The sequence below is a fragment of the Microtus pennsylvanicus genome, chromosome 11, assembly GCF_037038515.1.
Source record: "Microtus pennsylvanicus isolate mMicPen1 chromosome 11, mMicPen1.hap1, whole genome shotgun sequence".
Taxonomy (NCBI): Eukaryota; Metazoa; Chordata; class Mammalia; order Rodentia; family Cricetidae; genus Microtus; species Microtus pennsylvanicus.
In genome coordinates, this window is record NC_134589.1 from 58,764,643 (window position 1) to 58,786,866 (window position 22,224).

The following is a 22,224-nucleotide window of genomic DNA, read 5'->3' on the forward strand; positions in this document are numbered from 1 at the left end:
TGGAAATACCACCAATAGATTTGGCCAAGCAGAATAAAGAACATCAAGAATGGAGCATAAAATTGCGTGTATTCAAACTCAATAAAAAAATTTTTAATGAGTATCACACTGTCCAGGATGTCTGGGATGCAATCAAAAGACCAAACCAAAGAATGCACAGAAGAAGGAGCTGAAACACTGAAGATAGAGAATTTGTCTATTAGTTGAACCCGAGGGTCCCTGTTGTAAATATTATTTTAAGATGTGTTACATTTTTTTGTGCTGTAGAACATTCTTTAATGATGAAAAGATGTGTTGCCTTCTTTTATGTTGCATTTGTTTAACTCTGTGAAGCTGTGTTACTTTGCCTGTCTAAAACATCTGACTGGTCTAATAAAGAGCTGAGCAGCTGATAGCTAGGAGGGAGAAAGGAAAGGCGGGGCTGCCAGGCAGAGAGAACAAATAGCAGGGAAAATCTGGGAGCCAGGTAGGATAAGCAAGAGAGGAAAAAGGAGCAAGAAAAGAAGGGGTCAGCCACCCAACCAGACATGGAATAAGAAGAAAGGATATGCATAAATAGAGAAAGGTAAAAGCCCAAGGGCAGTAGATAGATGGGATAATTTTTTTTAAAGCCAAGCTAAGACCAGGCATTTATAAGAAATAATAAGCCTCCGGGTGATCGGGTGATTAATTTGGGAGCTGGGTAGTGGGCTCTCCCAAAAGAGCCCAAAGAGCAAAAGAGTAAAAAACATTGAACTTCAGGTCCCAGTGTCAGATTCTTGAGTAGACAATCAGTCATTAAGTATTTATGCACAGTACACCCTGAAAGAGCAGTGTGCATTTTCCTCCTCAACGCCTCTCCATCCCTGAGTAGTAAGAAGCCGGCTTTACTCTTCAAGCGCTTTTCCAGATGCTGTTAAAGCCCCGATGTCCAAGTCATGTGGCAGGCCTGTCACTGTCCAGGGAAATTTTAAAGTTCCTGTCAAAACCTTGCAGCTTACAAGCAAGTCATGGTGATGGGTGGAGGAGGTTACCATGGAGACAGGTCCAGGGCCAGGGGCTCGGGATGGGGAGGCCCGGGTTCAGCTTCCCATTGGCTCTATGGACGCGCAGCGTTCCATTAGCACATGCGCAGTGGCGCCGAGGCGAGGTCGCTGCGAAGCCCAGGCTCTGGGGGTTCCGGCCCGGGCCTCTGGGGACCGAGCTGGGACTGGCGCGTCCTGGCGGCTCCCTGATCCTCCCGGAGAGGAAAGCGGAGAAGCTGAGTCCCCCGTGCAACTCCAGGTCGAGCCTGCCACGCAGGCGCCGGCCACGCCGCCGCCATTGTTGCCCGTGCTGCGTGGACGGGGCCGAGCGACAGGTACTGATGTCCCCGAGAGTGTCCACGGGGAGGCCGGGCCGGGGCGAGGCCGGGAAGGGGAGGCGGCTGGAGGCGAGGCCTGAGCATCTCCTCGGGGCATAGCTGCGGATGGGCTGGGAGTTGGAGCCCTGGACAAGTGCCTGTGGGTTCTTCTCCCCGTCTGGATACTTGCAGGGTTGGCTTTGGGGACCGTGCTCTCGGTTTATACTTGAGGAGGCTCCTGAAACGGCCTCCAATCACGGTCCAACGGGCCGGTTTTCCCTGCTCAGAGAGTAGACTATGCAAGGCAGATAAATAGATCGCCTTGGCCCCACCCCCACGAGGGTGTTTGGAAACCTCCAGTTTGTCCCAGTAATCGCAGATTTGCTCTGTGGCTGAGAACATCGGGAACATCAGTGACTAAGACAGTGAAACGTTTCTTTCTGTAGGATGATTAGTTTTTAATAAGTTAGAAATTAACCATTCTGCTAATAATTCTTTGAATTATTACCTCTACCACCACTGTCCATACACACACTTGCACCTCTGGGATGAATATAATCCAAGTCCAAGGACAGAGGGAAGGAAGACGAGAGTGAATCCGATGTGTCTGTGCACTCTGCAGAGTCTGCCTCTGTGCCTATGATGAGTAGCATCGTACACCAGGAATTCTTGAGCTTATGGCCCATTCTTTTTGTTTTTCGAGACAGGGTTTCTCTGTAGCTTTGGAGCCTGTCCTGGAACTAGCTCTTGTAGACCAGGCTGGCCTCGAACTCACAAAGATACACCTGTGTCTGCCTCCCAAGTGCTGGGATTAAAGGTGTGTGCCACCGCCACCCGGCGTATGATCCATTATGCTGGATAGTTTGAGGTCAACTTGACACAAGCTATAGTCATCTGAAAGGAGGGCCCCTCAATTGAGGAAAAGAGTCCTTAAGACTGAACCCTAAGCATGCCTGTGGAGCATTTCCTTTTGATTGATTGATGGGGCAGGGCCCAGCCCATTGTGTTTGGAGCCATATGTGGGCGGGTGGTCCTGGGTTCTATAAGAAAGCAGACTAAGCAAGCCGCAGAGATCAACCCAGTAAGCAGCACCCTCCACGGCCTCTGCATCATTTCTTGCCTCCAGGTCCCTGCCCTGTTTGAATTCCTGTCCTGACTTCCTTTGACGAAAAGTGTGATGTGGAAGTGTAAGCCAAATAAACCCCTTCCTCGCGAGTTGCTTTCGCCCATGGTGTTTCATCCCAGCAATAGTAACCCTAACTAAGAAACAGGAGCTAGAAGTGGGTGTGCCTGTCACAGACCTGTCCACGTTGTTTTAGCGAGGATGGTGGAAGGACGTTGGAACTTTGGTTTAGAAAAGTCATAGGGTTTCGAGAGCTCAGGCGGCTGTTCTGTAGGAGCTGAAGGGAGACGTGTGGGGACATGGCAGACGATGGAGGCCTGGCTTGTGAAGCTTCAGAAGGAAGCAAACTTGACATTTTGTGTGGAGGATCTTTGGTGTCTGGTCAGCTACATCTGAATAGTCTTCTGTGATTCGGAAGAGACCGGCGTCACTGAGGTGAGTCTTCTGGGAAGTGTTTCCTCAGGGTCACGCACACAGAAGCTGTGCCAGAGGCAGCCAAGGTTCTGTAGACGGCTGAACTTGGCAGAGGAAGAGTCCCTCAGGTGGTACTGGTTTTGATGATGTGAAGGAGTCCTGAAGAACGGCTTAGGCTTGGCACCGTGTGGCAGGGCCAGCATCCCTGAAGAAAGTCCAGGAGAGGCTGTCTTAGGGTCTCTCTTGCTGTGACGAAACACTGTGATCAGAAAGCAAGCTGAGGAGGAAAGGGTTTATTTGGTTTACATTTGCACATCGCTGTTCATCACCGAAGGAAGTCAGGACAGGAACTAAAACGGAGCAGGAACCTGGAGGCAGGAGCTGATGCAGAGGCCATAGAGGGGTGCTGCTTTCTGGCTTACTCCCCTGGCTTGCTCCACCTGCTTTCTAATAGAACCCAGGACCACCAGCTCAGGGATGGAATGACCCACAGTGGACTGGGCCCTCCCCCATCAATCACTAGTTAAGAAAATGCTTTACAACTGGATCTTACGGAGGCATCTTCTCAATAGAAGTTCCCTCATTTTGGAAAGCTCTAGCTTGTGTGTCAAGTTGATGTAAGAGTAGCCAGCACAGAGGCTATTGGTGAAAGTACAACCCAGTGTCAGCAAGAGACCCCAGCATTTTTGAGTACCATAGGTGATCACCAAGACACAGCAGCAGCAGTGGAGTGAAGCCAGCGGGAGCCTAGAAGACGAGCTGTGTGTGCTGCGGAGAGCAGAGTCAGAAGTGACCCAGGCCTTTTGGAGGAGCCCAGAAGAGTGGGAGTGGATTCCAGACATTGGACATTGAGTTGTTTACACAATTGAAAGTTTTTCTTTTGTGTGTGTGTTTGTTTTGCTTTGCCCTGAAACTCATTCTGTAAACCAGGCTGGCCTTGAACTCACAGATCGACCTGCCTCTGCTGCCTCCGAGTGCTGGGATTAAAGGTATGTGCCACCACCACTCAGCTGGTTTTGCTTTGGTTTGTTGTGACTGTGCTCTGGTTCTCTCCTCTTGAAATAAGAAAGTATTTAACTTATTTTTTATTTTTAGGAGCCCACAGTTGAGAGAGACTTTGGATTTTTAAAAGAAACTAAATATTTTAAAGTGTTTGATTTTTGTAATACTTGTGGAACTTTTTAAGTTTGAAAATGTTGTATATTGTGATATTGTTGTAGAATATTATTTTAACTAGGCAAAGATTGTTACATTTATTTATTCTGTGGAATATTACTTTAACTGTAAAAGTCTGTTATTTGGTTATACTGCATTTGTTTAATGATGTAAAGATGTGTGTTTTTTAATATTTATTTATTTATTTATTTATTTATTATGTATACAATATTCTGTCTGTGTCTATGCCTGCAGGCCAGAAGAGGGCACCAGACCCCATTACAGATGGTTGTGAGCCACCATGTGGTTGCTGGGAATTGAACTCAGGACCTTTGGTAGAGCAGGCAATGCTTTTAACCTCAGAGCCATCTCTCCAGCCCCAAAGATGTGTGTTTAATCATGTAAAGATGTGTTACATTTGTTTTACCTTGCTTGCCTAGGTACCTGATTGATCTAATAGAAAGCCGAATGTCCAATAGCTAGGCAGAAGAGGGACAGGCTGAGCTCTGGGGCAGACAGAACAAATAGGAAAAAAGAACAAGAGAAGAAAGAAGAGAACGAGGATAAGGAGAGGGACACCCAGGGCCAGAAGCCAGGTATCACCAGCCAGACACAAGAAGCAGTGAAAGTAACATATACAGAAAGAAAGAAAAGTAAAAAGCCCTGAGGCAAAAGGTCAAGAAACAGGTCAATTTGTTAGGAGAGCTAGCCCTAAAGGAGCCTAAGCTAGACCATGCATTCATAACTAATAAGTCTCCATGTCATGATTTGGGAGCTGGTTGGTGGCCCAAAAGAAAAAGCCTAGTACATGATGTCATTATTAATGTGTGATCTTGGGGATGAACAAGAAAAGAAAGGTTGTGACTTAACAGTGATGTGTTCGTGTATCGGTTGTGCTGGCTAGTTTTATGTCCACTTGACACAGCTATAGTCATCTGAGAGGAGGGAGCCTCAACTGAGGAAATGCCTCCATAAGACCATGCTGTAGGGCATTTTCTTCATAGTGACTGATGGGGAGGACCCAGCCCATTGTGGGCGGTGCTATCCCTGGGCTGGTGGTCCTGGGTTCTATAAGAAAACAGGCTAAGCAAGCCATGGAGAGCAAGCCAGTAAACAGCACCCCTCCGTGGCCTTTGCATCAGCTCCTGCCTCCAGGTTTCTGCCCTGTTTAAGTTCCTGTCCTGACTTCCTTCCTATGATGATGAACAGTGATGTGGAAGTGTAAGCCAAATACACCCTGTCCTCCCAAGGTGCTTTTGCTTGTGGTGTTTAGTCACAGCAATAGTAACCAAACTCTGGCAATTCTTGTGTTTCAGGGTCTCCTTCTTCATTTCAAGTTCTGGACTCAGAATCTGTTATAAGCTGCTAGCTTTTCTGTGGTTCCAATCTGGCCTTGGCTGCAGCAGCCCTTGAGGGAAAAAAATTATTATGACGGTAGCATGAGTCTTCAAGCAATTGGCTCAATACTGAAAAAATAAAGGATCCTACCAGATTGGTTCTCCTGTCTATAGCAATGTTAGCCTCAAGAAAGAGGATGGCCAATTCTTCACGCTCACAAGTCTTTCTAATGTGGAAGTCAGACAAGGTTCAAAATGGGCCCTGCGGCGTTGAGAAGCAAACACTCACTTCAAGACTCTTGCGTGACACTGAGACCTGTCGACAGAATTTTAGGAATTTTCCATACCCAGATGTGGCGGGTCCTCGGAAAGCGCTGAGTCAGCTCCGAGAGCTCTGCCGTCAGTGGCTGAGACCCGAGGTTCACTCCAAGGAGCAGATATTGGAGCTGCTGGTGCTGGAGCAGTTCCTGGCCATCCTGCCCGGGGAGCTCAGGGCTTGGGTAAAGTCTCAGTGCCCAGAGAACACTGAGGAAGTGGTGACTCTGGTGGAGGATTTGACGCAGATTCTAGAAGAGGAAGGTGAGAACTGAACAGAGAGGGGCAGACTCCGTGGGTGGTTAGAGAAGACACAGCACCTCTGAGAGCAGCCCCTGCCCTAAATAAAGATCAGTGAGAATGAGCTTTAACATGAGGCCCATCCTGCACTGTGTCCTTTTCCTAGTACTTGGGCCACTGTGACTTGTAGAGGCTTGTACCATTATGCTAATAAACCATCAGTTTTATGAATTGGGTTTTACAAAAATATACTTCCAAAATAGAAGTGTTCAAAGATCATTCACGTATTGAGACATCTCACAACTTTGTGTCTAAGATGTAGAGAGCAGGAGATGTACGTAGCCTGGCGGTGGAGTGCTGAATTCATGTACAAGGTTCAGGGTTCAATGCCAGCACCACCCCCCCAAAAAAATAGTAGAGAAGTATGAATTTTCTGCATGTGCTCAGTGCTGAAGCGGGCTTGTTTCTGCAGTCTGCACTGATGTGTTAGCACGGTCCTTGGCCTTTGCTCCGACTCTGAAGCATTAATGACGTTTTCAGTTGTCCTTTGCCTTCTCACGTTGAGAAAATGAAGACATGCTGGTAAAGTGTGTCCCAGACCATGCAAACAGACTAATCATCATTGTCTTCCCCAGCTCCTCAGAATTCTGCCCTTCCCCAAGAAATCCCAGAGGAAGACCCCAAACATGCTTTCCAGGCAGGGTGGCTCAATGACTTGGTGACCAGAGTGAGTTTGACTTTCTTCTGTGATTTTAAATTTGCTTTTTAATGTATGAGGACATCTTGTCCTGGGCCTATAGCTGCTAAGCCCTCAAAAGCCTCATTCAGAACCTAGGCCTCAGTTTCCCTTGTAAGCACATGTGCCTCTCTTGTCCTCATCACTGTGACCTCAACCACCTTTATGGGGTAAAGGTTAAGAAGAGACTGACCCCACAGCCAATGGGATGGGGGAGGGAGGCAGTTGGCTCTGACCCTACAGCCAGATGGGATCTAGAGTAAGGGAGGTTGACTCTGCTATTAAATCTATGGTTTGAGACAAGAGTCTTAACCACTCCTGGCCTAAGTTATACGGTGCCAAGAAGTAGACTTTACCTTTTGGATTGTGGGCTCTGAGTATGAGATATCTGGTTATCCTAGATGATAGCAGTGGTTGCTAATATCTTTCTTCATCAAAAAGTAAAGGCCAAATATTCTGTGACCCGCTGTTAGAATGGTAGTCTCTCGTTTAAGGAATAACAACTCAAGCAACATTAAGAGGAGGATTTATTGGAGGGGGGGTTGTATATATGTGCGCATGTGTGTGTTTGTATGTAAAGCCTCTGTTACCTAGACTATGATTTTTTTATAGATGATATAAACATATTTACTTGGAAAATCAGAAAACCAAGGGGAAATGTGTTAGAAATAATAGAAACAGACGTCTATAGAAAATGCAGAAATGTAACCCATGTTATGTAAAGATCATATGATTAAAATGAAATGTAAGATTTAATCAATACCATACATGCATATACACAAAAAGAAAACCTTAAAATAGCTAGAACTAAGCCTAGTATGGATTTTGAAGTATTTTCATGTCCTTTGTCATTTTATGGGACATTAAAAAAAAACTTGAATAATTGCAAAGCTGTTATCTCACTAAATTATAAACTTAGTATGATTTTTTTTTTTTTTGGTTTTTCGAGACAGGGTTTCTCTGTGGTTTTGGAGCCTGTCCTGGAACTAGCTCTTGTAGACCAGGCTGGTCTCGAACTCACAGAGATCCGCCTGCCTCTGCCTCCCGAGTGCTGGGATTAAAGGCGTGCGCCACCACCGCCCGGCTACTTAGTATGATTTTTCCTTCTCAGTTTTTCAGCTGGGCAGGGTTAAGGCAGTAATGTTCTGTATGCAAGGCCAGCATGGGCTACACACTAAGACCTTGACTCAGAGTTACAACTGAGAAAAAGGAGCACGCCAGAGTAATGAAGAACCTAATGGTGCACAGCTTTAGTCCCAGCACTGGGGAACCAGAGGCAGGCAGATCTCTGTGAGTTCAAGACCATCCTGGTCTGCAGTGAGTTCTAGGATATCCAGGGCTACATAGTGGAGACCCTGTCTTAAAAACATTTTTTGATGTCCCACTGAGAAACCCTATCTTGAAAAACAAACAAACAAAAAATGTTTTGGTTGTGAACCTAGCCTTTAAATGCTGAGCCATCTTTCTCCAGCCCCCTCAAAAATAAAAAAATAAAAGAAAATTATTTAACAGGAACACAAAGTAAAGATGTCTACAGATGCAGCAGCCCCGCGGGAAGAACGAGAATGAGCTCAGCGTGTCATTGTGGAGCATGTGCATTGTTAATTACAGCCTGTTGAGTTTATTCTTCGGGCGAAACCAACCCTGTCACCCAGTTTTCATCCTTTCTTCTGGGCTTGAGAGGTGACTTGGTAGGCAAAGTGCTTGCCACACAAACATGAGGACCTGAGTTTGGGTCCCCAGAACCTACAGAAAGCTAGAAGTGGTGATGCGTAACCCCAGAGCTCTAGTGCAAGATAGGCAGCAGAGACAGGAGAATTCCTGGGAGTTTGCAGGCCAAACAAGAGGTCCTGTCTCAGATAAGGTAGGAGGTGATGGCTGACACCTGAGATCGCCCTCTGACCGCCGCACTCCATGTCATAGGCATGTACGCACACACGCACACACATACACACACACATACACACAGAGTTATTTTCTTTTCCTTTCAGTGCTAGGAATGGAATCTGAGTCTAGAGTCTCCTAGACAAGGCGTCTACCACTGAGCTTCACCCAGCCCTTTTATTCTTTAAGATGGATCCATTAAGTGCATGTGCTAGTGTCTGCTGAAAATAATATATTCCACCTTATTTTTAAATGTCCCTTTAAGGACCTCTTAAGGATACTATGGAATCAGCCACACATTGAATGAGGGTTTTCAGACCTTGGGTTGGTTGGTTGGTTGGTTGGTTGGTTGGTTGGTTGGTTGGTTGGTTGGTTGGTTGGTTGAAGACAGACTCTGACCCATGTAGTCAGGCTAGCCCAGACCTCACTGAATGCTGGTGGTACAAGTGTGGTCCACCACATCCAGCAGGATGAGACTTAAGGTTCTGTGACTTCCACCACAGACTCACACCCAGTGTCCCCGTAAATCAGCTGAGCTAAGTTATGTTTGATATTTTAGGAATCAGTGACATTCACAGATGTGGCCGTGGATATCACCCAGGAGGACTGGGAACTGATGCACCCCGTTCAGAAGGAACTGTATAAGACCGTGACTTTGCAGAACTATTGGAACATGGTTTCTCTAGGTAAGGTCCACATCTTTTCTCCCAAAAGGCCTGGGCAGATTGTTCCTACCCCTCCTTACTAAAATCAGGATAGGCTCCTAGAGGACCTGACTGACGACACAGTCTAGAGGTGAGAAGTCTCCTTCAGGCACAGAAATGGTCATATTCTACTGTTCTCCAAAAGAAAGGCTTGCTGGGTGGGGCGGTGTGCACCACAGTGCACAGCTGTCCAGTGCTGCACTGGGTTCTCTCACACCTCGTTCTCCTGTTAGGTCATATCCATGAGCCACTGTCTCCCCATGGAAGCACGAGTAGCAGTCAGGTTCTAAAGGTGCACAGCTCCTCATCTCAGGATAAACTCCTTCTGTTCTTCTACCCAGGACTGACCGTCTACAGACCAACTGTGATTCCCATCTTAGAAGAGCCGTGGATGGTGATAAAGGAAATTGTAGAAGGCCCTAACCCAGGTGAGGAGAAAAGCCGGCTCATGACTTTACACTCAAGAATGTGTCCTCAGTGTATTGATACTCGATTCATAAGCATAGCAAGGTAACTGCAGAGGCATCCAGCTGGTCCAAAACTCAGAGCTGTTGGTGCCATTGCCTTATGGGAAGTCTTCAGGAAGTTTCTGAGCATCATTTATGCCTTTGCCAGTGTCTGCACATTTTATCCTCAAAGATCCCAGATCCCACCCATCTCTAGGGCTTCACTGTGCCATTCCCCATCCCTCGACATGTAAGTGTGTTAGTAGTCAGGGCTCTCTAAAGGAACAGAACTGACTGAATGAAATATATTTATATGGGAGGTGTGTGTGTGTGTGTGTGTATACATGTTTGTTTGTTTGTTTGTTTATTTGAGTGTAATTTAAATGCTATGATCTAAGTAGTCCCACAATGGCTGTCTCCCAATAGTAATGCCAAGAATTGCCTAGCAGTGGTAGCACACGCTTTAATCCCAGCACTCCGGAAGCAGAAGCAGGTGGATCTCTGTGAGTTCGAGACCAGCCTGGTCCAGAAAGTGAGTTTTAGGACATCTGGGGTTACACGGAGAAACCCTGTCTCAAAAATTTTTTAAATAGGCCAGGAATCTGGTATTGTTGAGTCCATGACACTGGATGTCTCAGCAGTCCCAGTATGGTGTGGAGTTCCAGAGAATCCCTAGCGTGTCTGCAGTCTGCACCGGCTCCTGGGGAATTTGGTCCAGATACCAGTGAAGGAATGCCTCAGCAACTGGATAGGTGAATTTGTCAATGACACCTATCCACTAGGCCAAAGCAAAATCTTCCTTCTTCTCTGCCCTTCTATGTGGGCTGCCCCCAGAAGGTGTGACTCAGGTCTAGGTGGGTCTTCTCACCTCAAGTGATCCAATCAAGAAAATCCTGCCCGGGAGTGCCTGGCCACTCAGGTTATAGCTGATTCTAGATGTAGTCAAGTTAATGACAAAGATCAACTATCATAAGCAAGTATAGACAGCCACAAAAAGTGTGTATTTCAGACTCCCATGGTATTTTGGGGTTTTGTTTACTCTATTTACCAACGAACCCTCTTGTCTATGGGCAGGCAAAGTGTCTCGCCTGCACACAGCCCTTTGTCCCTCTGACTAGCAACCCCTGTCTGTTGAATATGCCTGGGATCCACTGTTATGTAGAAATCTGGAAGATAAGTCTGTCTACACCTCCAAGACAAAACCTGGGTTTTTAAGTAATTGCTAATATTTCAAAATAAGATTCTAGTTTGATCCTAGATACACTTGTCTCTGGCATTGTGTTTGTTTACAGGGGAGGGTTTTTTCTTTCATATAAAGTCAGGATAAAAATCTTGTCAAGGACTGGGCATGTAACTCAGTGAGGAGCACCTCCCAGCGTGCACAGGGCCCTGGGCTTGATCCCCAGCAGTAAAAAAGAATAAAAAGGATTGTATTGATTTTGTTAAGTTCATTTTACAGTATATAAGATATCTTATTGATATTACAATCTTGTTTTTTCATGTGATATCGTATCCTGAAAACCATCTACCAGTAATGGTATAACCAAAACCAAATACCAGTAATCCTAGCACTCAAGAGTCTAAGCAAGAGAGTGGCAAGTTCAGAGCCACCCCTGGTGAACAGTGAGGCCCTTTCTCAAAAAGCTTTCTTTAAAAGCACTCAGTAATTATGGAAAGATCTGTTTCATTCTTTTTAGTTTTCCACTTCAATCCCTCCATTCTTATCTCCTTAACAGTAACTTGATTTTGAAAGACTGCCAACCTGTAGAAAGATGGAAGTTTGATCCATGGAACATAGATTTTCATCTTGAGCCATGATTTATTATTGCTTATTTGAATGTCACAACGATGTGCCTTTTAAATATGTTTTCCCAGTTCAGAGTCTCATCCTCCTCCTGCTATCTCCTGTCTTTAGTCTCTTCCTATGTAAAAACTGTCCCCAGCCTCTTTTCTCTTATTGGCTGATCTTGGCTGTCCCCCTTGTCTGTTTGTTTGTTGACTTACAAAGGAGCAGGCTCCCTTGTGCTTTCACACAAACTTGGTTTTGATCAGTCTTGTCTCGTGCTCCTGCCTCTCCTTTCTCCACCGTGCCCCACCGTCCACCCTCCGTGCTCCCCCTTCCCTTTCACAGCTCACAGCTCCTGTGTTCTCCCCACCTCAGGGATCCCATTCCATCTTCCTGGCCACTGCTCACATTTATATGTGATGCGTGTTTAACAACTGGAAGCTCAGAGACCAGGGAAATGTCTCTACGAGTAAAGGTGCTTTTCCACACAAGCCCGGTGACCTGAGGTTGATCTTTGGAACCCACATAAAATAGAAGATAACACAAAATTGTCCTCTGACCTCCACACACATGGCTGTGGCACATGTACCCATATACACATAACATACATACACTGTTCTGGAACTTGCTTTGTAGACCAGGCTGGCCTTGAACTCACAGAGATCTGCCTGCCTCAGCCTCCCAGGTATTGGGATTACAGGCGTGTGCCACCACCATCCGGCTTTATTTTCTAGTTAAATGAAAAGGAAAGCATTATAGGAACGAGGAGCCAAGTATGAGAGAAAACTCTATCAGAAGTCTATGTCCTCCTGAGCCGGGGTTATCTCCCTAAATTCACAGAATTCCACTGTACCACATCATCCTCATCATTACCCATCCGTCAGCAAGCATCTAGGCTGACTCCAGGTCCTTGCTGGTGCAGTAAGAGCAGTGAGCACAGACAAGCAGGTCCTTTGGGTGCTCAGGAATGCCAAGCTGCGACATAACAGATCTTTTTTTTTTTTAAGTTTTTCATAATAATATTTTAAGGGCCTAAAATAGTCTTGTTTACACAGTGATCCTGATTTCCCTGCTTCCTCATGAATAGATCCAAGTTAAACTGTTTGTTATTTCTTTGACCATTTGTCTGTTTGTGACAGGGTCTCACTGTGTAGTTCTGCCTGACCTTAACTCCCGTCTCTCTGCCCCTGCCTCCCAAGTACTGGAGTTAAGAGTACCAGCACATCCGGCCTCAGACTAAACATTTTGCTCATACTATTTCAAAGGCAATGGACTTTCCATGTGTTTTCTTCAGCCACACAATGCTGATCACTGTTGTCCCTGGCGATGGTCAGTTTGCTAAGGCGGTGTCTCCCGGGTCTCTTCTTTAAGAGGGTGAGCTTGTCCCCTGTAATCATTTGTGCAGTTTGCTCTCTGAGGCCACATGACTGTTGCATCCCTTGTGTTGTGCTGTTTGTACAAGAGTGAGTTTTTAACAGTCATTCTTAGACATGATGAGTAGCATTCTTCTGTAGACTCTACCTCTTTCTTCCTATCATGGTTTTATGTATGAACCAGTATTGACTAAACAATTTTTTAATTCAAATTTTTAATGCCATTATTAGTCTGTTAATTCTTGGATTTTGACATTGTTGTTAGTTTATTTTGTTTTTATCTGGCTATTCAATTGTTCCCTTCAGACCCACTAGTTTCTGAGTGTGCCCTTGCTCCTGGCACAGAGCATTTCTTTATGCTCATCTTGTGCTTACCATAGACTGGATGTCTCCCAGAGCCCCGGCTCATACTAATGAATAACAGCTCTTGAAGTCAAGATCTACACAGTGAGTTTTCCCAGGACTCTAAGTGCCATTGCTTCCATGCCTGGTTAATGGGTAGCAAGAGGAAATATGTAAATTGGTAGCTTTCTAGATTGTTCTGTTTTTGTTTTTCAAGACAGGGTCTCTCTGTATAGTCCTGGATGTCCTGGAACTCACTCTGGAAGCCAAACTGGCCTCCACCTCAGGGATCCTCCTGCTCTGCCTCCTGAGTGCTAGAATTAAAGGTATGAGTTCATACTGAAGAGTCTTAATTCCAATCCAAACCATGCGTATTCTCACCCGCTTTGTGTCTTGTCTTATTCAGAATATAAGCTGGCTCAGGCGGTACCACCCATGGTCACTTCCTGTTCTGTTTCCACAGATGCTTTAGTTATTATACATCAGCGCTGCTATCAATGACGAGTAGGAAGCTTACAGTTTTATTGAAGTCTTTTATTTTGTCCTTATGTTATATCCACTAAGGAATACACTCTCTCTTGTTTTTTATATTTCGGTATATAAAATCACTAACTTAGTTCAGAAATTAGGACTGCATAAAAAGATATAAACTCTGATGCTTTCTGCTCCCTTAAGATAACTATTTGTTTGAGTTCTCTTTCCTGTTTCTTTTTATAAAAGATAAATTAACATATTTTCTGTTCTATATATACATATATATATAAAGAACATTTTGTATTACTCTTGTTATCATTACTATTACTATTGTTATTATTATTTAAGTCACCAACTTGAATATCCATAATATAGCATTAACAGTTACTTAAACAATAATGACAAAATTCTATGTGCTTTCACTTTTTTAAAATGTTCATTGTTCAGTATATATTTTAAGGATTACTATTGGAAATCTAATTCTTTTCCATAACCACAGCATTTAATTGGCAGGATTTTTGTCAGTTTAATTGGCACTGAGAAATCATATGGAGTAACGAAATAAGCCTCAGCTGACGTCATGCTGGTCTCTGGGAGATGCCACCAGTCTGGGACCACTTGAATAAACTTCATAGCATGGGGGATTTTAGGCCATTTAGGAGCTCGGGTTAATCTATAAAGTGAAGAAGCGGCCATTTGCAGTTATGTGTGAGAGCTTTTACTAAGCACAAAGACTGGGAAAGAAACTAAGTTCTTTTACATTTTCTGTTTCTGGCCGGCCCTTGGTGCTAATCTCCAAAAGGGATCCTGTCGGCTCCTTCCAGCTGGGCCCAGTTTTGTCTTAGGCTTGGACTGCTGACACTCTCAAAGTGGCTGTTTAAACTCCTGGGCTGTCTGGGTAGACATCTCAAGTAGATTACCTCAGCTCTGGCTATCCTCCTGCCTCCTGCTTTTACCTATGTTTTGGCTGATGCTGAGGAGTTTGCTGTCTTGCCAGCTCAGAGATGAGTATGTAGTTCAGCCTTTGATTAACGTATCTCATTGGTTCTACAAGAAGAGAGCCGGGTGTGATGTCACATCCCTTTAATCCAAGCACTTGGGAGGCAGAGGCGGGCAGAGTCTGTAAATTCAAGGCCAGTCTGAATTAGCTAGTTCATGTAGCTAGTTCAGGCCAGCCAGGGCTATACAGAGAGATTTGTCTACAATAAATAAATAAAGGAAACTGAAACATGGGTCTCTTGTCACTAGCAGTGTTGGTCTTTGGTGGCCATTACTGTCTTGTAGCTTTTTTTGGTTTGATTTAGTTTTGGTTTTGTTTACTTTTTTTTTCTTTATTTTTTGGTTTTTCGAGACATGGTTTCTCAATGTAGCCTTGGCTGTCCTAGAAATTAGCTCTATACACCAAGCTGACCTTGAACTCACAGAGATCTGCTTGCCTCTGCCTCCTAAATTCTGGGATTAAAGGTATATGTTCAGCTCAGACCTTCTTTATTTGTATGAATATTTTGCCTACATGTGTGTATGTGTACTGTGTGTTTCTGATATCTGTGCAGGTCAGAAGAGGGCATCAGATCCCCTGGACCAAGAGTTAAGGGTGGTTGTGAGCCATCATGTGGGTGCTGAGAATCTGAGCAAGGGCAACAATTGCTCGTAACTGCTGAGCCACTTATAGTTCGTATTTGTACAGGACCTAGCCTGAGGCTCAATTCAGACCACACCATCTCTGCTGTGGCTTCTGTTTCTACCTGAATCAACACTGATTCCTTTATTGAAAATATTAAACCACTTCTAGGCCTTATTAGCCAACAGATATCACCTGTAAGCAACCATTTTGGATAGATAGATACATACACATACTTACACTTTGATTCATGGGCTCAGTTCCTGAATTTCTAATAAACTGATTTTCTTAAATGTATGTTTATTATAATAGTACCAGTGGGCTTTTGCTTTAAGCTTGTTAATTATAATTTGTGGTGTAATTCAGTGATAGCACACTTATCTAGAATGTATGAGGGCCTGGATTCAATCGGGGTGTGTGTGTGTGTGTGTGTGTGTCCATATGTGCGTACACACGTGCTGAGTACTTCCTTTCTAGACATATATAGATACTGTGACCTAACTACACAGAAGTTAAACTGAAATGCTAGGACCAGCTCGTTCTTCTTATCAGTGTACCTAATTGTTGAATCCAGCCGTTTTGTTCTTTTGGATCAGGATAATAGCCTGATTTGAAAGTTGTCTTTTAAATTTTTTCCTCTATTAAACACACACACACACTTCTAGCACTAAACAGCAGTAAAAGTAGAAAATTAGAAAAAGCAAACTACTGTTTCTCCCTCCCCCTCACGGTGGCCCTTTCTCATTTGTCATTACCCCTAGACAGGCTCTACTGTCAACTGTGATTTTGTATTTGAATAGATGTAATAAAAATGGTTTGTAAATTCATGCAGTGTGAGGAAGCAGATTAAATATGTGGCTTCTCCCTCAGCGATTGCCAGGACCCCATCCCTCAGACTATCAACATTTCCGTGTGTCTTTCTTTTTTTTTTTTTTTGGTTTTTTGAGATAGGGTTTCTCTGTGGCTTTGGAGCCTGTCCTGGAACTAGCTCTCTAGACCAGGCTGGTCTCGAACTCACAGAGATCCACCTGCCTCTGCCTCCCGAGTGCTGGGATTAAAGGCGTGCGCCACCATCGCCCGGCTTCCGTGTGTCTTTCATGTGGCATGTCTTTACAGAGATAAACCGGGCTCCCTCCATCCCTCCAGGTGCTGTTTCCCACCTGCCTTTGTTCCCGTGGTGTGCGGGCACAGCTTTTCCTAGGTGTGCCTAGATCTCCCTCCTCCTGCCGTCACACTCGTGCCCTGCTCACTGATGCAACATTTTCATTTTCAGTGGCCACATTCTGACCTATTGAAGTGACCGGCTGGTAAAGTTATTATACCTTGAGCTGCAGTTAGTTTCTGAACCATCCAATACCTTTTCTTCATCATCATATTAAATAACTAAGACAAGTTATATATTTCCCCACTTGGTTTCATAGAGGTGTAACAAGTAGGCTTTAAATCGTTTATTGGAAACATAGCAGCAGCTATGGATAAATGCATACTTGAGTACCTTGAAACCAGATTTTGGGTTAGAGGTTTTTGTTTGTATTTTGTATAAAGAAATTATCATTACAAGTTATTATCATTTTTCTAAGTTAATTTGACTAGCCACCAAATTCAAAGTCTTGGCCATTTTCTGAAGGAAATGTAAGAAAGATAAAAGCTATTTCTACAATTTACATCTAAGTTGAAATATAAGTTGTCAAAAGTGACACAAAGTTGTAAAAATATAAGTCACAAAAAGTAAAATAAGTGTGTAAGGCCTTAGGTTCTGTCATTGTATTAAGTTGAACCACATTGAGATTGCTGATATTCAGCCCTTTGACCCTTGAGGAAGACAGCTGACCCTTTCGTTCATCTCCTCTGTATTTAGATTGTAGGAAGAACGCTGTGAGGGAAACAAGGTGAACTACAACCATCTCCTTCAGTAGGTAGGAGCAGACAGTCTGGAATTAGCATAGTGCTTACAGACTGTGAACGTAGCTTTGGACTTAAATTAAGTATCATATATACAAGATGGAGATAGGTAAAAGATCATTTGGGCTAAATACCAGAGGAGGTATCTGAACTCTTTTGGGGGTCCTTTTAGTCTTCAGGCTGCTTGTCCTCCCACCTCCACTTTGCTGTGGAAAGAAAGAGCCTTCTGTGCTGGCTAAAACGAATCATCCAGCCTCACTGCCAACGCCTCTTAAATAAATTTAGGACAGGACCCAATAATTTCAACTCATTTTCAGGTGACGGGGAAGCTTTCACGGCTAGTCCAGAGACATTGGATTCAGGAACCATTGTTTAAGACTGCTGGATAACTGAGAGTGGAAAGCACTCCAGGAATTATTTTGAGACTATTATATGAGCCGGACTTGGTGACACACACCTTTAATTTAATCCCAGCACTCTGGAGGCTGAGACAGATGGATTTCTGAGTTTTAAGACTGACCTAGTCTACATGTTGAATTACAAGACTGCCGGGGTACACAGAGAAACCCTGTCTCCAAAAACCTAAATAAATAAGGGAATGAATGAATAATGGGAAATTGTATGGTTGGTAGCCTAGCATAGTGGCGCACACCTATAATCCCAGCACTCAGAAGTTAGAGGCAGGTGGATCTCTGTGAGTTCAAAGCCAGCCTGCTCTAAATAGGGAGTTCCAGAATAGCCAGAACTACATAGACCATGTCTCAAAAAGAAAACAAAAACAAAATCCATTATAATTTGGGCCTGTGCCTATAGATTGGAAGGGAAAATAATAAAGTATCATGCCTATTTTATGAGATCACTATGTATTTTACCATGTATCCCGGTTTCTTTTAACACTGTCACCTGCCTCCTCTGTGCACTTGGTACCATGCTGACTATAAGAAGCCTCCCATTTTCAGTGGTTTATTGCCTTTTCTAAGCACTCATTTTCCCTTTCTAAACTTTAAGGACCATAAAAAGAAGTTATCAGAACTGTAATCTTCAGATATTTTTATTCGTATATATTTTGTTACCTTTCTTTAAAGAGTGTAAGAATCTTACTTTTTTTATTTCAGAATGGGAAACAAAAGCTGAAGCACATATTCCATTAAAGGATCCTCCTAAATTCAAACAGGATGGAACCCAGACCATCAAACTGGAAGAAGTCTATGACTGTGATGACAGATTAGAGAGGCAGCCAGTGTGTGCCTTCAGGAAGATTCACCTGGATGAAAGAGACTTCAGTGTGAAGTCAGAACGTTCAGAAGAAGACCCTACAGAAGACTATCTTAGTAAATACGATATATATAAAAATAACTTTGAAAAGCACACAAACCTGATTGTACAGTTTGATACCCAATCAGATAATAAAACTTCTCTGTATGATGAAAGCAAGCCAACATTCACTACTGTCTCATCTGGTGTTGTGCATGGGAAAATACTTCCTGGAGATAAGCCTTATTCATGTAATGTCTGTGGAAAAAAATTTAGGAAATACCCATCCCTCCTGGCACACCGAAATAGCCATGCCAAAGAGAAATCGTATGAATGTGAAGAATGTGGGAAAGAGTTTAAGCACATCTCGTCCCTCATTGCACATCAGAGAATGCATACTGGAGAAAAACCGTATGAATGTCACCAGTGTGGCAAAGCCTTCAGCCAGCGGGCACACCTCACTATACACCAGAGAATCCATACTGGAGAAAAGCCCTACAAGTGTGATGAATGCGGAAAAGACTTTAGTCAGCGTGCACATCTTACCATACATCAAAGGACACACACTGGTGAGAAACCATATAAATGTCTGGAATGCAGTAAAACCTTTAGTCATAGTTCATCGTTGATTAATCACCAGAGAATTCACACTGGAGAAAAACCTTACATATGCAATGAGTGTGGGAAGACGTTCAGTCAGAGTACACACCTCCTCCAACACCAAAAAATCCATACTGGGAAAAAACCATACAAGTGCAATGAGTGTTGGAAGGTGTTTAGTCAGAGCACTTATCTCATTCGACATCAGAGGATTCATTCTGGGGAGAAGTGCTATAAGTGCAATGAGTGTGGAAAGGCTTTTGCTCATTCCTCCACTCTCATACAACACCAGACTATCCACACTGGCGAGAAGTCCTATATCTGCAATGTGTGTGGGAAAGCCTTCAGCCAGAGTGCAAATCTTACTCAGCACCATAGAACACACACTGGAGAGAAGCCGTATAAATGTAGCGTGTGTGGGAAAGCCTTCAGCCAGAGCGTGCACCTTACTCAGCACCAGAGGATCCACAATGGAGAAAAGCCCTTTAAATGTAACGTATGTGGGAAAGCTTACAGACAAGGTGCAAATCTTACTCAGCATCAAAGGATTCATACTGGAGAGAAACCCTATAAATGTCATCAATGTGGGAAAGCTTTTATTTATTCTTCATCACTTAATCAACACCGAAGAACTCACACTGGAGAGAGACCCTATAAATGTAATCATTGTAACAAAGATTTTAGCCAGAGAACATGCCTTATTCAACACCAGAGAATTCACACGGGAGAGAAGCCCTATGTGTGCCGAATATGTGGGAAATCCTTCACCCAGAGTACCAATCTTATTCAGCATCAACGTGTTCATACGGGTGTCAGGCACCGCAGCAGGTGCCAGATACCACAACTAATGGATATGACTTTGTTTAAGCTTTAAAACTTGATTGCTTAAGTTTCATTCCGTGTGCTGTGTCAAACTATTCGAGAGAAAGCTGGAGAGGTGCAATATGCTGATGCCACAGTATCAGAAGTCCCAGAATTAGCAAAGTGGCTCTCGTCCATTTAGATTTTAGTGTGAAACCTGAATATCCATCAACTGCTTAGCTGTTGTATCACTTGAATTCATTCCAGAAATACTATGAAAGGATATTTTAAAATCTGTGACTCATCAACTCTTAGTATGTGTCAAGTATGTTTTATTAAGGCCTTATGACTATAACCTGGGCAAGTGTCCGTCCAAGTAGACCTCACACTAGAGAGTAATCCTGACATTATAGGAAAGAAGATAGATGTTCTGGAGCCTCGGCTTCATCCTAGCTTTGAAGCCTTAAAATAAGTAAAAGGTCCATTCCATTTTTCGGCTTCTTCTTTTCCCATTACAACTAGAGGACGAGACCCGAAAGGATCTCCAAAGATTTCTCCATGACCACTGCTAACTGCACTTCCTCCAGGAAGAGGGGGCAGTCTGATAAGGTAGAGGATCAGTGCATCCTTGACACGAACAAACTCAAACAGGCACAGATTAAACACCCCCAAGTTTAAATCATCTTTAGCACAACCGGATTCTTGGATTCTTAGTTTCGCTTGGTTTTTGACAGCCAGCATCCCCCTGAAGAAAACAATGACAGGCTTACCATTCCCATTTTTTTTCCAGCAAGCTTTTAAATTGAGAAGTTTCTCTGTGGCTCTTAACGTAGCTAAGCCATTTCTTTCATTGAAATACATTTCCTGAGAGCCTTCTGTGCTCAAGACAGACTTTTTGATTGAACCTTTTCCATTAACAAAGATCTTTAGAGTAAAGAAAAGGGAAGGACATGCTCTTAACTACTTTGCCACGGAACAAGCATAATCCTACCTAAGTAAGTTGCCAATGCTACCCATAAGCCAACTTGAGTGAGCAATGAACATAGCTATACAAATAACGTGAGACTAAGTGATAGAAAAGGTTCCAGTCCAGTGCAGAGGTGGCGAGGGAAAACCAGGGCGGAAAGGAGCGAGGAAGGGAATTATGTAAGCAGCTGTGTGACATGAAATATAACTGGACCCCTTTACCTAAGGAAATAACAGTGGTAAAAGAAAAATTAGCCTATTTATAGGAAACTAAAAAGGAATTTATTTTCAGCAAAAACTGGAAGCCCAGTACTCCTTCACACATAGAAGTAATTAAAATAGAAATTACACTTAATGTGTTAGGAAAATGTTTCATTGGGAAAAGCCTTGGTGCAGAAACTATCATTAATTAGTAGTCACTAAACAATAACTGAGTTCACGGGTCTTAAAAAGATAGGCAGGAATGGGTTTTTTAAGTTGCTGTTGTATTTACTGCCCATAGCATCACACTGTGAAATGGAGAGCAGGGCTCCCGTTTGCTCGCTCTTGTCCCTCCAGTGCCTTGCATGGGATCAGTGTGCATTGGCTGAATTGATGAGAAAATTGTGTGAATTAGAGTTGAGTAGTAAAGTAGAACCACAGGCGTGAAGGGAAATTGGTGAGACTGAAAAACAACTGTGTCCCTGCATCACATGGTTAACAAATACCATTGACTGTGTAATAACACTTAAGAATGGAACATCAGAAGCTGTGGGACCTCATTGCCCAATGAAAGTTTCCTTAACTAAATGAGAAGAAACAAATTCTGGTATCATAAATAACTTCAGCTTATATTGACAACACAGCATCACTAGACACCACAGTGAGGGTTGAAGAAAGGTTGAGGTGCTGGCATCCTGAGGCTGTCTTTGTGGGAGTGGGTTTTATGTTTGTTTTTGTTGGTTTTGGTTTTTTGTTTGTTTGTTTGTTTGTTTGGTTGGTTGGTTGGTTGGTTGGTTGGTTGGTTGGTTGGTTGTTTGGTTGGTTGGTTGGGTTTTTTGTTTTGTTTTTTGATACAGGGTTTCACTGTGTAGCCCTGGCTGTCCTGGAACCCTGTAGACTAAGCTGCCTCTGCCTCCCTAGTGCTGGGATTAAAGGTGTGCCCACACCAGCTGCCTTCACCACCGCCACCACCCAGCTGTGTTCTTAATGAAACTGTCACTTTCTCTTTTCCTGACATTAGTTATCCTTGACTTCATAGTATTCATAAAATACTGGTTTAAAAATACATAGATTATGCTCATTCTGCAGTTCTGTTAAGAATAGCGACTGTGTTTTCTAGATGGGTCTTGATGTTGCTTCATGCCTTGCATAATGCTTCTTTATGCTGGGATGAAGATGGTGTGGTGCAGGCCCTGGGCGCTGCTTTGTGTTTCCTGCCTTCGTGTGTT

General features: G+C 43.7%; 1 protein-coding gene across 2 annotated transcripts; it reads left to right on the top strand.

Moving 5' to 3' along the window:
• The first annotated feature begins 1,104 nt into the window (after positions 1-1,104).
• On the top strand, positions 1,105-20,142 carry Znf287 (zinc finger protein 287). 2 transcript variants are annotated; one of them, XM_075992210.1, is made up of 7 exons: positions 1,129-1,339; positions 2,719-2,879; positions 5,330-5,929; positions 6,541-6,632; positions 9,085-9,211; positions 9,571-9,657; positions 18,289-20,142. In XM_075992210.1, exons 3-7 carry the CDS (start codon positions 5,527-5,529, stop codon positions 19,899-19,901), a joined length of 2,322 nt encoding a protein of 773 aa, XP_075848325.1. In that variant the 5' UTR covers positions 1,129-1,339; positions 2,719-2,879; positions 5,330-5,526; the 3' UTR covers positions 19,902-20,142. The 2 variants fall into 2 exon arrangements, with proteins under 2 accessions (XP_075848326.1, XP_075848325.1); XM_075992211.1 differs by lacking the exon at positions 2,719-2,879 and having other exon boundaries at positions 1,105-1,339.
• The last annotated feature ends 2,082 nt before the right edge of the window (positions 20,143-22,224 follow it).

Bases quoted from the DNA above. Each gene is read 5' to 3' on its own strand.
- Znf287 (XM_075992211.1), top strand. From the start codon at position 5,527: ATGTTAGCCTCAAGAAAGAGGATGGCCAATTCTTCACGCTCACAAGTC. The intron at 6,633-9,084 runs GTGAGTTTGACT...TTGATATTTTAG, and splicing joins TCAATGACTTGGTGACCAGA to GAATCAGTGACATTCACAGA. The intron at 9,658-18,288 runs GTGAGGAGAAAA...TTTTTATTTCAG, and splicing joins TGTAGAAGGCCCTAACCCAG to AATGGGAAACAAAAGCTGAA.